At 42.3% G+C, this 13512-nt stretch overlaps 1 protein-coding gene across 2 annotated transcripts in view; it reads left to right on the top strand.

The window, feature by feature from the left end:
* The window catches only part of RIPOR2 (RHO family interacting cell polarization regulator 2), a 205629-nt gene that overhangs the window by 187349 nt on the left and 4768 nt on the right, over positions 1-13512 (top strand). For both annotated transcript variants that reach the window (XM_007457011.1, XM_007457012.1), the window contains exons 16-20: positions 2743-2878; positions 4134-4295; positions 5242-5400; positions 9255-9457; positions 10736-10819. In XM_007457011.1, the coding sequence (XP_007457073.1) occupies positions 2743-2878; positions 4134-4295; positions 5242-5400; positions 9255-9457; positions 10736-10819 (744 nt within the window). The remainder of the gene's footprint in view (positions 1-2742; positions 2879-4133; positions 4296-5241; positions 5401-9254; positions 9458-10735; positions 10820-13512) is intronic.

Genomic DNA, 13512 nt, shown 5'->3' on the forward strand with positions numbered 1-13512 from the left:
CGTCCTCACCAGTTCACTTTCATTCTGCGACACCCTGGGGCTCACTTTTCTTCTCATTTCAGGCTGTTTATCACTTAAGATTTTGCCACAGCAGAGCAACTATTCTGACATTCTTTTGTTGCAGGGAGAGTTTCAGCTGTCTTGAACAAAGCATTTACCCCCAAGCAGCTACTGGTACTTGAATGCTTCCTCCTCACCTGGTGTCTCGTCTTCTCCCAATCTTGTTCTCCCGCTTGCTTGGATGTGTGGGGAACAGGAAAAGAATGTGAAAATGTGAAAGCAAATGTATAATGGTTTCAGGGAGATGGGCCAGGCCAGAAGAGGAGGAATCGTGCTTTTAAGAGCACATGGCCAACTGGAAGACCAGAGGCAGGGTGAGGAGGAAGGACCCCAGGGAGGTCAGGAGTGGGTTAATGTTGCTTTTTTAGTAACACACTTGTGATGAGATATAGAAGAATCTGCTTCTCCACGAATGTAGGCCCTCAAAGCAGCCTCAGACACCTCACGTGCTCTGGGAAACTGGTTGGCAGTTATGACTCTTGCACTAGGTTGGCCAACACCCCAGCAGATCTCTTCTGTTGAGCGTTGAATTTACAAGCCAGGTGCTGACAACCAATCTGGCAGAAGGTGCAATTTTTTTTTTTTTTTCTGACCAAAATGGACAAAGATTGTCGTTGACTTATAGCTATCCTCTATTCACCAAGCACTGGAATGAGATGGTTTTCACAGCTCTTTGTCCTTGGTGAGCCCGAGACTGTGCTGAGCAAACTCCCCGTTCACCTTTTAGACGGAAAGTCATTACTTTGTGAGGCATGGGAGAATTCTCTTCCATGAAGGGATGGATGTTTTCTCTCAAAGAATAATTGGCATGCAATAGTCAGTGCAGTGTTTCTCTCGATAATAAGGCCTTGGTTATAACACTTCAACTGTTCTGTGGAGAAAATCAACACTAGAAAAACAAGAGGGGAGTTCCTATCTACGTGGTACATGAGATACTGCCCAATCCATGAATCGTTTAGTAAAGCCAATTAGATCTTTAAAATTTAAAAAAAGGAAAAGAATTTGTAGAGATGTGGATGGACCTAGAGACGGTCATACAGAGTGAAGTAAGTCAGAAAGAGAAAAATATCGTATATTAACACCTACATGTGGAATCCAGAAAAATGGTACAGATGAACCGGTTTGCAAGGCAGAAATAGAGACACAGATGTAGAGAACAAACGTATGGACACCAAGTGGGGAAAGGAGGGGTGGGATGAATTAGGAGATTGGGATTGACATATATACACTAACATGTATAAAATAGATAACTAATGAGAACCTGCTCTATAGCACAGGGAACTCCACTGTACAGTAGAAACAAACACAACATTGTAAAACAACTATACCCCAATAAAAATAAAGAAAAACAAAAGAGGTGGACATAAAGATATAGAAAAAAAGAGTAAGGGTTAGAAGCTTGATTTCTAATTCACACGCGCTCCTGAATCAGTGGGTTTACTTATTCATTTGGTATATAATTGCAAAGAGATAAAAATGGGCAGTCCATAAGAATCATAATAGCTATAACTATGTTTAAAATAAAGCAGTTGTTTTGTACCGTATTTATTTACATGAAAGGCATTAGTACATAATTGCTGCACTTGACATTTGAATTTGAAAAATTCTCTTTGCCTTAGAGTCCAAATGCTTTAGACCATACAGGATGGTGGTACAGGTCTGCATCCTGCAGCCATGCCTACCAAGTGAAGGGGACAGGTTTCTGAGAGACACAGAAAGGACTAGAACCTTCAGGCAGCGACTGACTTCTGTCCTTTCCCCTCTCAAGCCCTTCCTTATTCTTGAGATCTGCACACAAGTGAAATCACTTGCTATTTATGTGCCCTTGAGCATGTTACTTGACCTCTCTGTGCCTCAGTTTCCTCATCAGTAAAATGGAAAATCAAAAGTTCCCACCTCATTGGATTGTTGTGCAAAATAACACAAACTAATACATGTATAAGGCTCAGACCAGTGCCTGGTACATAGTAAGAACTTGTTAACTATAGTGAGATAGCTTTGATTGTAATTAGGATTATTCTACAGCACGCTCTTAATTTTCAGCTTGAAGACAAGGAAATAAATCAGGCTGTGAAAAATTACTACGCTTGTAAAAAAAAATCTTTTTTCTGTTTCCATAACGGAGGGCAACCTGAATATGCCCTTCAAGTTTCAGAGAGGATTTTTAGATTGACAGTACATACAAGAAAGGTAACTTTATAATAACCTTGCAACCCTACTACTGAGAACGTTCAGGAATTTACACAGGCATGAAAAAAGTTGAAAGCAACAAAAACATGTCTGATTTCAGCAGATGTTGTAACCGGCCTGGAATGAGGAACATTTTCAAACTGGAAGAGAAACATGTATGAGTTTAACATCCCCACATGGGCTTCCCTGGTGGCACAGTGGTTGAGAGTCCGCCTGCCGATGCAGGGGACACGGGTTCATGCCCCGGTCCGGGAAGATCCTGCATGCCGAGGAGCGGCTGAGCCCGTGAGCCATGGCCGCTGACCCTGCGTGTCCGGAGCCTATGCTCCGCAACGGGAGAGGCCACAACAGTGAGAGGCCCGCGTACCGCAAAAAAAAAAAAAAAAAAAAAAAAAAAAAAAATCCCCACTTCATTCAGAAGGACAAGGTTGAGTTGGGAAAGCTCTGTTGACAACAACGTAATTGACACAGTGGTTTTGTTTGTTTTATCAGCAAATTGTTTTCTCAAGCAAAACCCCATTTGTGGCCAGAAACCTCTTAGAGAAGCTTTCTAGGCAAATCCAAGTGATGGAGAAGCTCTCGGCCGTCAGTGATGAGAACATAGGAAACATCAGTTCTGTCATCGAAGGTGAGCACCTGCAGTTACGCTGCCATTCTTGTAAATGATGACCCCGTGAGCCCCGTCCCCTGCCTGCATCTATTCATGGCTTTGTTAGGATGGCAGAGAAGCACTCTTGGGCTGTAGAGGAAGGTCTCCACACAAGTGTGGTCGGAATTAACACCATGCTTCAGCCTTCGGAGTCAAAGCAGCAGACGCCTAGCTTTGCCTAGCGGGGCCTCCACCTCCAGAAAGCAGATGCTAGTGTATACACAGAACCAGCATCCACCGCCCAGGCAGTTTCACAGACTTGTTCTCCTGGTGTGGTTCCATGTGGGACAGGTAATCAGGATTGTGCTTGCACCACAGAGCTGGCTGAGACAGCTCCCATAGTGGTTGACTGTCAAGGCAAGGTGCTCTCAAACCCTACTGGGAAAGGTAGAGGAAAGAGAAGTCAAAGGCCTTCAGGAGCGTCCCCGGTTCAGAGAGCGTTAGGTAGAGAACTTGACCCAGGAAAGACGCCTTTGAATCTGTGTGGTCTGGCTATAGGGCTGTTTCCTAAAGGCAACAATCTGTATCGTTTTTCACATCAGATAACCTGTGGAAATATTGGAAAACTAGGATCGTCTGGATTATCTCCGATTAAGCTTAAAACACCCTGTAGGTTCTTCCTATACATTTCTGCCTCCTGCTTCCGGTCCTCCCAGGAGCAGGTGACTTTGGCAGGTCTCTGAGAGATGTGAAAAGGGGCAGGACATTCAGACTCCTGTCCGTTCCTCCCCCAGGCCCCTCTGCATGATCACAGCCACATGAGTGAAATGCTGACCGTGGCATATGGCTCTTCAATCATTTCAGTCAGAGAGCCGCCTGGGCAGGGTGAAAAAACTCCTTCAGTCGTCCTCTGCTCTGTTGCACCCCCTGCAGAAAAGTCTCCTGAGGTTTGAGTCTCTGATCCTGTACATTTTTTGCTGTTAAGTTATAGGAGATGAGATGATTGGACCTTCTCCCAAGGGTAGACCTGCTGTTTTCTATCACCTAAAGCAAACAGCTTGGCTTTTGCTGCATTTTCTTTGCTGCCCAGGCTGGATGAGATCCTCATTTCAACTTCTTTGCCCTCGGGACACCTGCCAACGACAGAAGAATCCTGTAGTTCTGATTAAAAATCAGTCCTTAAAAAAAAAGGAAGGCCCTTGGTGATGCCTTCCCCATCCTGACCCAGGCCATCTCTTCATCTATTTCATTCAAAACATGTATCATGAGATGGGGGGTTGCTCTTCTATTCCAGCCATACCGGAATTTCACAAAAAGCTGTCTTTGCTGTCATTCTGGACCAAGTGCTGCAGCCCGGCTGGCGTCTACCACAGCTCAGCGGACAGAGTGATTAAGCAGCTAGAAGCCAGCTTTGCCAGAACTGTCAACAGAGACTATCCCGGACTTGCAGACCCAGGTACAGGGCAGCAGGAGCAAGGGAAACATTTCTGTCGTTTGTTTTGAGAGTGAGCGCTAGAGAGGTTCCCTCAACACTTTCCCCGCAGCTAGCCCTGAGAAAGGGCTTACCCTCCAGAGAAAACATCATCTACTCAGTAAAATCGAAGAAAAGAAAGACACTGAACATGTTTTCATTCAGAATATCAGCAGTGACTTTGAAAAGGACTGTATGTCTGTGTTGCTACTGAAGTACGTATCCTTTCTTCATTAAAGTGTCAGCAATACAGGAGTGTCAAATGGTATAACCACTTGGGAAAAACTGTTCGGCAGTGTCTATGAAAACTAAATATGTATACTCCTACCCTGTGATCCAGCAATTCCACTCCTAAATGTATCAAGAGAAATACATGCTTATGCTCATTTTTTAATAGCAGCTTTATTCACAAGAGCCAGAAATTAGAAACAAGTCAAATGCCCATCAACAAGAACATGGATAAATTGTAATATAGTCATACAATAGGGTATTACATAGCAGTTTTCAAAAAGAATAAATTACCGCTACAAGCAACAATTTGGATGAATCTCACAGATATTTTTTGAGCAAAAGGAGCTGGATACAAAAAGTACATACTGTATACTTCCATTTATATGAAGTTCAAGAACAGATAAAGCTAATATATTGATAGAAGTTTGATTATTAGTTGCCAATGGTGGGGATAGGTGGGTAACTATAGACTGGAAAGGGGCACAAGAAAACTTAATGGAGTCCTAGCAGTGTTCTGTATCTTGATCCAAATGACAAGCTATACAGGTGTATAGACATGCAAAAGTCATCCGGCTGTACACTGATTTCACTTTACAGACTTCACTCTGTCATGTACCACAATAGAAAGATGAATGAGTGAATGAATGAATGATTGATCACGTTTCTTAAAAGCTGCTCCGTATCTTCCCCTTCCAAATAGTGTTTCGCACACTGGTATCCCAAATCCTGGACCGGGCTGAGCCCCTGCTAACCTCCAGCCTCTCCTCCGAAGTCATCACTGTTTTCCAGTATTACAGTTACTTTACGAGCCACGGTGTGAGTGACCTAGAGAGTTATCTGAACCAGCTGGCCAAGCAAGGTGGGACACGTTCTTTGGTCACACTGTGTGGGGCTCAGTTTGGAATGATCCCTGGTCTTTCTAGTCATAGTTTTTAGTGGTGCTAATTTTTTTTTCCCCCAAGTCAACAGCTGGGCTAAGGTTCGCCTTTTAAATGACTACTGGACCTTTCACATTAGTAAGCCCCTTGGCAATGAACCAGGGATTTGCTAAGCACATCCCAGTCATCCAGCAGGGGTGTGCCATTAACAGGAAGCTGGAAAATGATTTAAGACTGCTGTAATTTCTTTCCCTCATTAATGTATTTGCCACTTGTGGGATCAAGCCCGCAGGCAGTGCTATTTTATGTTGCCCTTTTTGGTGGCGCTTTCATAATACTAAGCAGAAGTAAGGTTCAGAAGAAGACCAGTGGGGTGACAGATTGGGAAGGGAAAGGAGGAGACGATGAAAAACCAAATCTAAGGCTTCATATCCAGGGATTGAAGAGAACAGGCAACCAACGCAGGGGTGCAGCAGTGAAGCTCCTTATTGCCTTCTCATGTGGCCCGTCGAACATAAGAAATAAAATCAGTATCTGCAGTGAGTGAAAACCTCTTTGGGAGTGGAGCCAGGCAGCAAGGGGCTGGTTTCCGGTTCCCAAGTTTGTGCTCTATTTCTCCACCCACGCTTGACAATGGGGCAATGGAGTGGGGGGAGGGGAGGGAGGGAGGTGTGTTCTTGGGAGTAGACAGGTTGGCACAGCGCTAGTGGCAGAAACACTTTTGACCCTGACCCAGACCCGGGCTCAGCCCTTCTCTTTCCAGAACATTAAACCCTGCGGCACCGTGTTCAGCACGGTGACTGGCATCACAAGGAGAAAAAGAGAATCTTCCTCCATCCAGGGCCGCTCCAGCCTGAGCACGGGAGTCTGTGCTTAGGTCCCACTCCCCAGCCCGAATAGCCATGCTAGCCCAGAGTGCCAGAGAGGGCAAGCCTGGGCAGGAGACGCCTCTGATGGAAACTGAATAATATAGAAATTTACTCAGAAAATTGATTTTTTTTTTTTTTTTAAGAAAATCGATTTAGATCGTGACAAATTTAGAATCAAGAAATGAAGAGCATAGGGCTTCCCTGGTGGCGCAGTGGTTGAGAGTCCGCCTGCCGATGCAGGGGGACGCGGGTTCGTGTCCTGGTCCGGGAAGATCCCACATGCCGCGGGGCAGCTGGGCCCATGAGCCATGGCCGCTGAGCCTGCGCGTCCGGAGCCTGAGCTCCGCGGCGGGAGGGGCCGCACCGGTGAGAGGCCCCTGTACTGCAAACAAACAAACAAACAAACAAAAAGAAATGAAGAGCATAACAAAGTGAGACCCTGGGGTCCTAAAACCGCATCCCCTTCCTCCTGTTACACAGCCCTGGAGAATGACCATGGGAAGAACTCTAAGCCTTTACTTATCTTTTTTTCCCCTTTCTTTATACAAAGAAAAGCCCTTCATTATACCAAAAAAAAAAAAATTATTTTAGAAAACATGGAGAAGTATGAAGAGATTCAAATCACCTATTCTCCTATTTTTAAAATATAATGTGTTTTTCAGTTGATTGTGTGCTGGTTTTAAATTTCAAAATTGTGATTACTCATTATAGAATATTATATCCTGATTTTTTTAATTTGACATTATATCCCATGCTATTAATTCTTTGAAACATTTTTTGGTTTTATAATATCCCTGCATTTAGATGCATACTAATATATTTGATTATTGTTGAACGTTTAGGTTGTTTTCTGTTACTTATTTAGCTGTTATACATAATATTACCTGGAGACTTTTTACTAGAGTGTTTATTTATAAAACAGTGAAGTTACCAGAACAACCACAACAGGAGAAATGGGAAATTAAAGCAAAAAAATCTTAATCATTCACCAATTTGTTCATGTATAGAGGGTGTGGCTCTATCAATGGAACGTGAATTTTAGGTTATATGTTCCCACCTGCACAGACCAGATACACTCTTATCCTAATGCTTTTGTGGCTAATGGACGCCCAGGCTGGATGTCTAGTTAAGGATTAGATTACATAGAGCATATGGTCAATTTGACCAAATGGAACTCAGAATCCTATTTTTTATCATATTGTCCCCATATTCCAACCAACTGGATTTTTCCATCAGAGTCCAGTTTCCTGAGTGCAGAGAGAAGGCTGAGTAAGGGGTCATTCAGGGTCAGGGTTTTGCCAGGCAAGTATGACTGAAATACAGGGGGTTGGGGACTTCCCTGGCGGTCCAGTGGTTAAGACTTCACCTTCCAGTGCAGGGGGTACAGGTTCGATCCCTGGTTGGGGAACTGAGATCCCACATGCCTCACAGCCAAAAAACCAAAGCATAAAACAGAAGCAATATTGTAAGCTCCGCGGCGGGAGGGGCCGCACCGGTGAGAGGCCCCTGTACTGCAAACAAACAAACAAACAAACAAAAAGAAATGAAGAGCATAACAAAGTGAGACCCTGGGGTCCTAAAACCGCATCCCCTTCCTCCTGTTACACAGCCCTGGAGAATGACCATGGGAAGAACTCTAAGCCTTTACTTATCTTTTTTTCCCCTTTCTTTATACAAAGAAAAGCCCTTCATTATACCAAAAAAAAAAAAATTATTTTAGAAAACATGGAGAAGTATGAAGAGATTCAAATCACCTATTCTCCTATTTTTAAAATATAATGTGTTTTTCAGTTGATTGTGTGCTGGTTTTAAATTTCAAAATTGTGATTACTCATTATAGAATATTATATCCTGATTTTTTTAATTTGACATTATATCCCATGCTATTAATTCTTTGAAACATTTTTTGGTTTTATAATATCCCTGCATTTAGATGCATACTAATATATTTGATTATTGTTGAACGTTTAGGTTGTTTTCTGTTACTTATTTAGCTGTTATACATAATATTACCTGGAGACTTTTTACTAGAGTGTTTATTTATAAAACAGTGAAGTTACCAGAACAACCACAACAGGAGAAATGGGAAATTAAAGCAAAAAAATCTTAATCATTCACCAATTTGTTCATGTATAGAGGGTGTGGCTCTATCAATGGAACGTGAATTTTAGGTTATATGTTCCCACCTGCACAGACCAGATACACTCTTATCCTAATGCTTTTGTGGCTAATGGACGCCCAGGCTGGATGTCTAGTTAAGGATTAGATTACATAGAGCATATGGTCAATTTGACCAAATGGAACTCAGAATCCTATTTTTTATCATATTGTCCCCATATTCCAACCAACTGGATTTTTCCATCAGAGTCCAGTTTCCTGAGTGCAGAGAGAAGGCTGAGTAAGGGGTCATTCAGGGTCAGGGTTTTGCCAGGCAAGTATGACTGAAATACAGGGGGTTGGGGACTTCCCTGGCGGTCCAGTGGTTAAGACTTCACCTTCCAGTGCAGGGGGTACAGGTTCGATCCCTGGTTGGGGAACTGAGATCCCACATGCCTCACAGCCAAAAAACCAAAGCATAAAACAGAAGCAATATTGTAACAAATTCAATGAAGACTTTAAAAATAAAAAGACAGTAAAAAAAAGAACACTGTAAAAACTGTTTACTTGTATTTTCTTCACTATTATTTTTACATGTGACTGGTTAATTCATCTCTAAGTTATTATAGTAGCCATTATGAGGTGGAAACCCACTTTTACTTTTTTCTCATATGATTCATTTGCCTTGATATAGCTATTTGAATAATCTGTCCTTTTCTCACTAATTGGAAACATCTCCTTTCTAATATGCTAATTTTCATATATCCTTGGGTCTGTTATTATGTACATCCTTGAGTCTTATTTATATTTGTAATGAGCATGTTCCTTTACTGTCAGAAGGTGACCTCTGTTTTCTTCTCACTCTCCAGTTTCCATGGTTCAGACTCTGCAGTCACTGAGAGATGAAAAACTGCTACAGGTCATGAGTGACCTTGCACCCAGCAGCCTCCTGGCCCAGCAGGAAATACTCAGGACCCTGGCTCTGCTCTTAACTGGGGATGACAGTGGAGTTAGTGAAGCTGTGATGCTTTACTTGGCAGCAGCCTCCAGAAACGAGCATTTCAGGGAAAAGGTAGGGCATGAAATGATGGACATCGAGGCAGAAGCTTGTTTAACTTAATGCCATTTACTATTAATAGTTTGTCATCTTTTCCTTTATAAAAATAATTTTCTTTAACTTATTAATAATATATATTCTGTACAATGATTTAAACTACAAAAATATTACTGAAAATAGTTAAGTACCTGTAGGTCCAGCCCCCAGAGAAAACTGTTAATAACTTGGTGTACATTCCTTCAGATTTTTTCTATTTTATCCATGCTAACATGGATAATTATTTTTTTCTTGAACCAGATCACACTATTCTGTTGTGCAACTGATTTTTTAAATGTAATATATCGTGGTTATTTTCTTTCCATGGCAGAACGTATCAATCTACTTCATTCTATTTGATGGATAAATGGCATCTCAGTATATGAATAACCCATTATTTTCTTATTCCATATTGATGAGCATTTGTGTAGTTTCCAACTCTGAAAAATATTATGATGAACATACGTATGTATGTTCACGCACATGCATTTCTCATGAGTAGTTTGGGGTTAAGTCATCAAACTATTGGGTCAAACAGCTAGAATATTTTTAATTTGAAAAGCCATCACTCCTGATGCTAGGGAAGAGACAGTTTACCTCTCTCGGCTTTAATTCAGCAGTCATCCAGGTATAATAAACATCTGCAATTCAAGCACATTGGGGCCCAGTACAAGCAAGGGCCTCAGTCCTCTGGGAGCCCTTTACAACTTGAACAGTCATTCTAAAAATCAATTCATGTCAACCTTCAGATCAGCTCAAGAAGATCAAACTTGGTCCTTCTTGTCCTTGGGGAGGTCGATGTTGGACTCTGAGAAGAGTTTGCTTAACTTTTCTAAGGCATTACATGAGCTCGCATGTGGCGAGATGTACTCACAGGAAGGTATTCCGTTCTAATGTCATTTTGGCCCAAGAGCATGGACTTCACATTGTTCTTTCCTACAAAGTTCTGATCTTTCGGTAGAATTTGCTCAAAACTCTCTTCTATGGGCCGAATACCATCACCCCCACTGAAAGAGCAAGACACGAGAGGCCATGTATTATGTGATTCCAGTCATAGAATAGAAGGCATGATGAACTGAGTAAAGAGACAGCTCTTTTAATAAACATGAATTTTAATGGATTTTTTGTTGTTGTTCTGAAGGTAGTGCAAAATGTCTTGTTTTATCTGTAGCTTATCTCAGGGAGTAAAAATGATATATACATCTAAAACTACAAACAAATCGAAGTGTCTTCACAGCGTCCTTTCTTCTTTTTCAGGCCCTGCTCTATTACTGTGAAGCCCTAACAAAGACTGACCTCTGGCTCCAGAAGGGAGCTTGCCTGGCCCTGAAAAGCCTGAAGGTAAGGTTCAGCCTCAGAGCCCCTGGCAGGTCAGCTTTGAGCTGACTGTGGCTTTGAGACTAAGCCAGGTGCATAGAACAGCTTTCTTTCTGTATTTGGAAGGACCTGCTTTAGCAGCATTTCTCCTCTCCTTTACACTGTATATTAGTTCGGGAGTCCTTTTTGTCTTTTTCTTTAACTGAAGTGTAGTTGATTTACAATGTTGTGTCAATCTCTGCTGTACAGCAAAGTGACTCAGTTTTATACACATATACATTCTTTTTAAAATATTCTTTTCCATTATGGTTTATCCCAGGAGATTGGTATAGTTCCCTGGGCTATACAGTAGGACCTTGTTGTTTATCCATTCTAAATGTAATAGTTTGCATCTACCAACCCCAAATTTAGTACCTAAATGTAACTTAGTTTTGTTAAAGTCGATACGTTTCAGAAAACAGTTCCATTTCTCAATAGCCCACAGGAATCAGTTTGCCTTAGAATGACTGTTAGAAAAGTATCTTCCATCCCAAAAAAGAGATGACATGCTGATTTCATCAGTTTTTCTTGTGTACAAAAAAATAGCAGGAACAAATAAAATTGGCAAAGAAGTATTAAAATCCAGTGTGCCAATAAACTCCCAAATCCTTCCTGGAGAATTCTTTTTTACTAACCAGCTCATCAGTCTTAATTGTGTCAGAGGGAGGTGTAAATGAAAAAAGGGCTGAGAATTGCCAACATTAAAGAGCTTGCCTTTCAGTAGTCAAGATTTAATGTGTGACCGACCTTAATCACAAAATATAAGATTAATCATCCTTGAGAAAAGAATGAAAAGGCCACACCTTAAAACTTGCTGAACTCTTGGGTTGGTGCAAGGACCTGCAGGCCTGATGGAACATGAAGGAAGGGATTAACACCTCAAAAGAAAAAGTTAATGACCTGTGAAGAAAAACAGCTCTGGGAAAATTTGCCTTCCTTGTTACTTGGTCAAAAAATTACCTTGAGGTGGCCAAAAAAAGCTCACAGTGGTTGCTGTGTATTTGGGTGCTCTCCTTATATACAGTGACAGGTCGGTGATGATAGCTCTGATATAGAGTTAACATAAATTAAGACATGAGGATAAGTGATTTGCACCAGTTTTTGTGGATTTACATTCTGTGAAGCTTACCATAAAAGCTACAGTTTTAGGACTTCCCTGGTGGGCCAGTGGTTAAGAATTGGCCTGCCAATGCAGGGGACACGGGCTCAAGCCCTGGTCCGGGAGGATCCCACATGCCGCAGAGCAACTAAGCCTGTGCGCCACAACTACTGAGCCCACGTGCCACAACTACTGAGCCCACGCACCTAAAGCCCATGCACCTCAACAAGAGAAACCACCACAATGAGAAGCCCACGCACCTCAACGAAGAGCAGCCCCCGCTCACCGCAACCAGAGAAAGCCCGTGCACAGTAACAAAGACCCAACGCAGCCATAAATAAATAGATAGATAGATAGATAGATAGATAGATAGACAGATAGATAGATAAATAAATAAATAAATTTAAAAAGCTACAGTTTTAAAGTCTAGCTTATCCAGAGTCTGGGAGCACCAATTCCTCTCCTTTACCTTTTTCTCCTAGAGGATAGGATCCTTTGTGCTGACAAAAAGACCTCTTTCTAAACCATCTGCAGCCCCCCAGCTCCTGAAAGGGGCTCCATGCAGCATGATGTGAAAAACAGTGCAGACTCAACCAATCAATTCTTGTTAACTTGTCAGGGAAAAAAATTTTTTTTTAATTAATGATGGCAAACAGACAGCTGACATTTTTCTTTCCTATTATCAAAATGAAAACAAGCTTGAGAGGTGAAGGTCCTCAAATCCAGCGGCCCTCCAATTTTAGGTTCCCCGTCTGTCTTACTGGGCTAAAATAACCCATAGTCTACCCATGCAGCTACCATTTCATAAGCCTACCTTTCTTCCAGAAAAGAAAACTAATTTGTTACCCAATATCGACTCCTCAGAATGACAGGAAGAGCATTTTATTTCATAGCAGGCTCTCTTTCGTCTACCTGCCTTCAATACTGGTGTTTGTAGAGACAGCTGCTGGGCTCTCTTCTCCCTTTACGAGTCGTCCCTGGGGAAACATCAACTCCTGCGTTTTCCATCATCATCTCTATGCTAATAATTCCTCGTATTTCCAGTCCAGGTCTTCCCTTCCCATCTCTGATCAGCTTGCTCTTAGGTATCTCCCCTAGGAAGTCACCTCAAACTCCACCCATCTCACCCCCACCTCTAGTCTCTGGTGTCTTAGTGGATTGTACAACCGTCTCTCAGCTCAGGCCAGAAACCTAGGAGCCATCAGTGACCCCGCCCTTCCCCCCACTCTTTATCCCCACTCTGTTCACCTGGATTCGAGCTACCTTCCCACTCGTCTCTCTGCCTCCCTGCAGTCCATCCTCTCCACTGCAGTTAGAAAGCTCAGAATAAAAGACAACTCCTTCTTAAAACTCTTACAGGGCTTTCCATGATCTTATAATGATGTCCAAAATCTTTAATGTGGCTTATAAGCCTCCCATCGATTTGGACCCCGTAACAAGCTATTCCCCTTACCTAGGATGTATTTCCTTCTCCACACCCCCAAACACTACACATACACACACACACACACGTACACACACATACACACACACACACACACACACACACACACACACACACACACACACACACACACAC

This window comes from Lipotes vexillifer, unplaced genomic scaffold (genome assembly GCF_000442215.2).
Source record: "Lipotes vexillifer unplaced genomic scaffold, Lipotes_vexillifer_v1.1 scaffold1643, whole genome shotgun sequence".
Classification (NCBI taxonomy): Eukaryota; Metazoa; Chordata; class Mammalia; order Artiodactyla; family Lipotidae; genus Lipotes; species Lipotes vexillifer.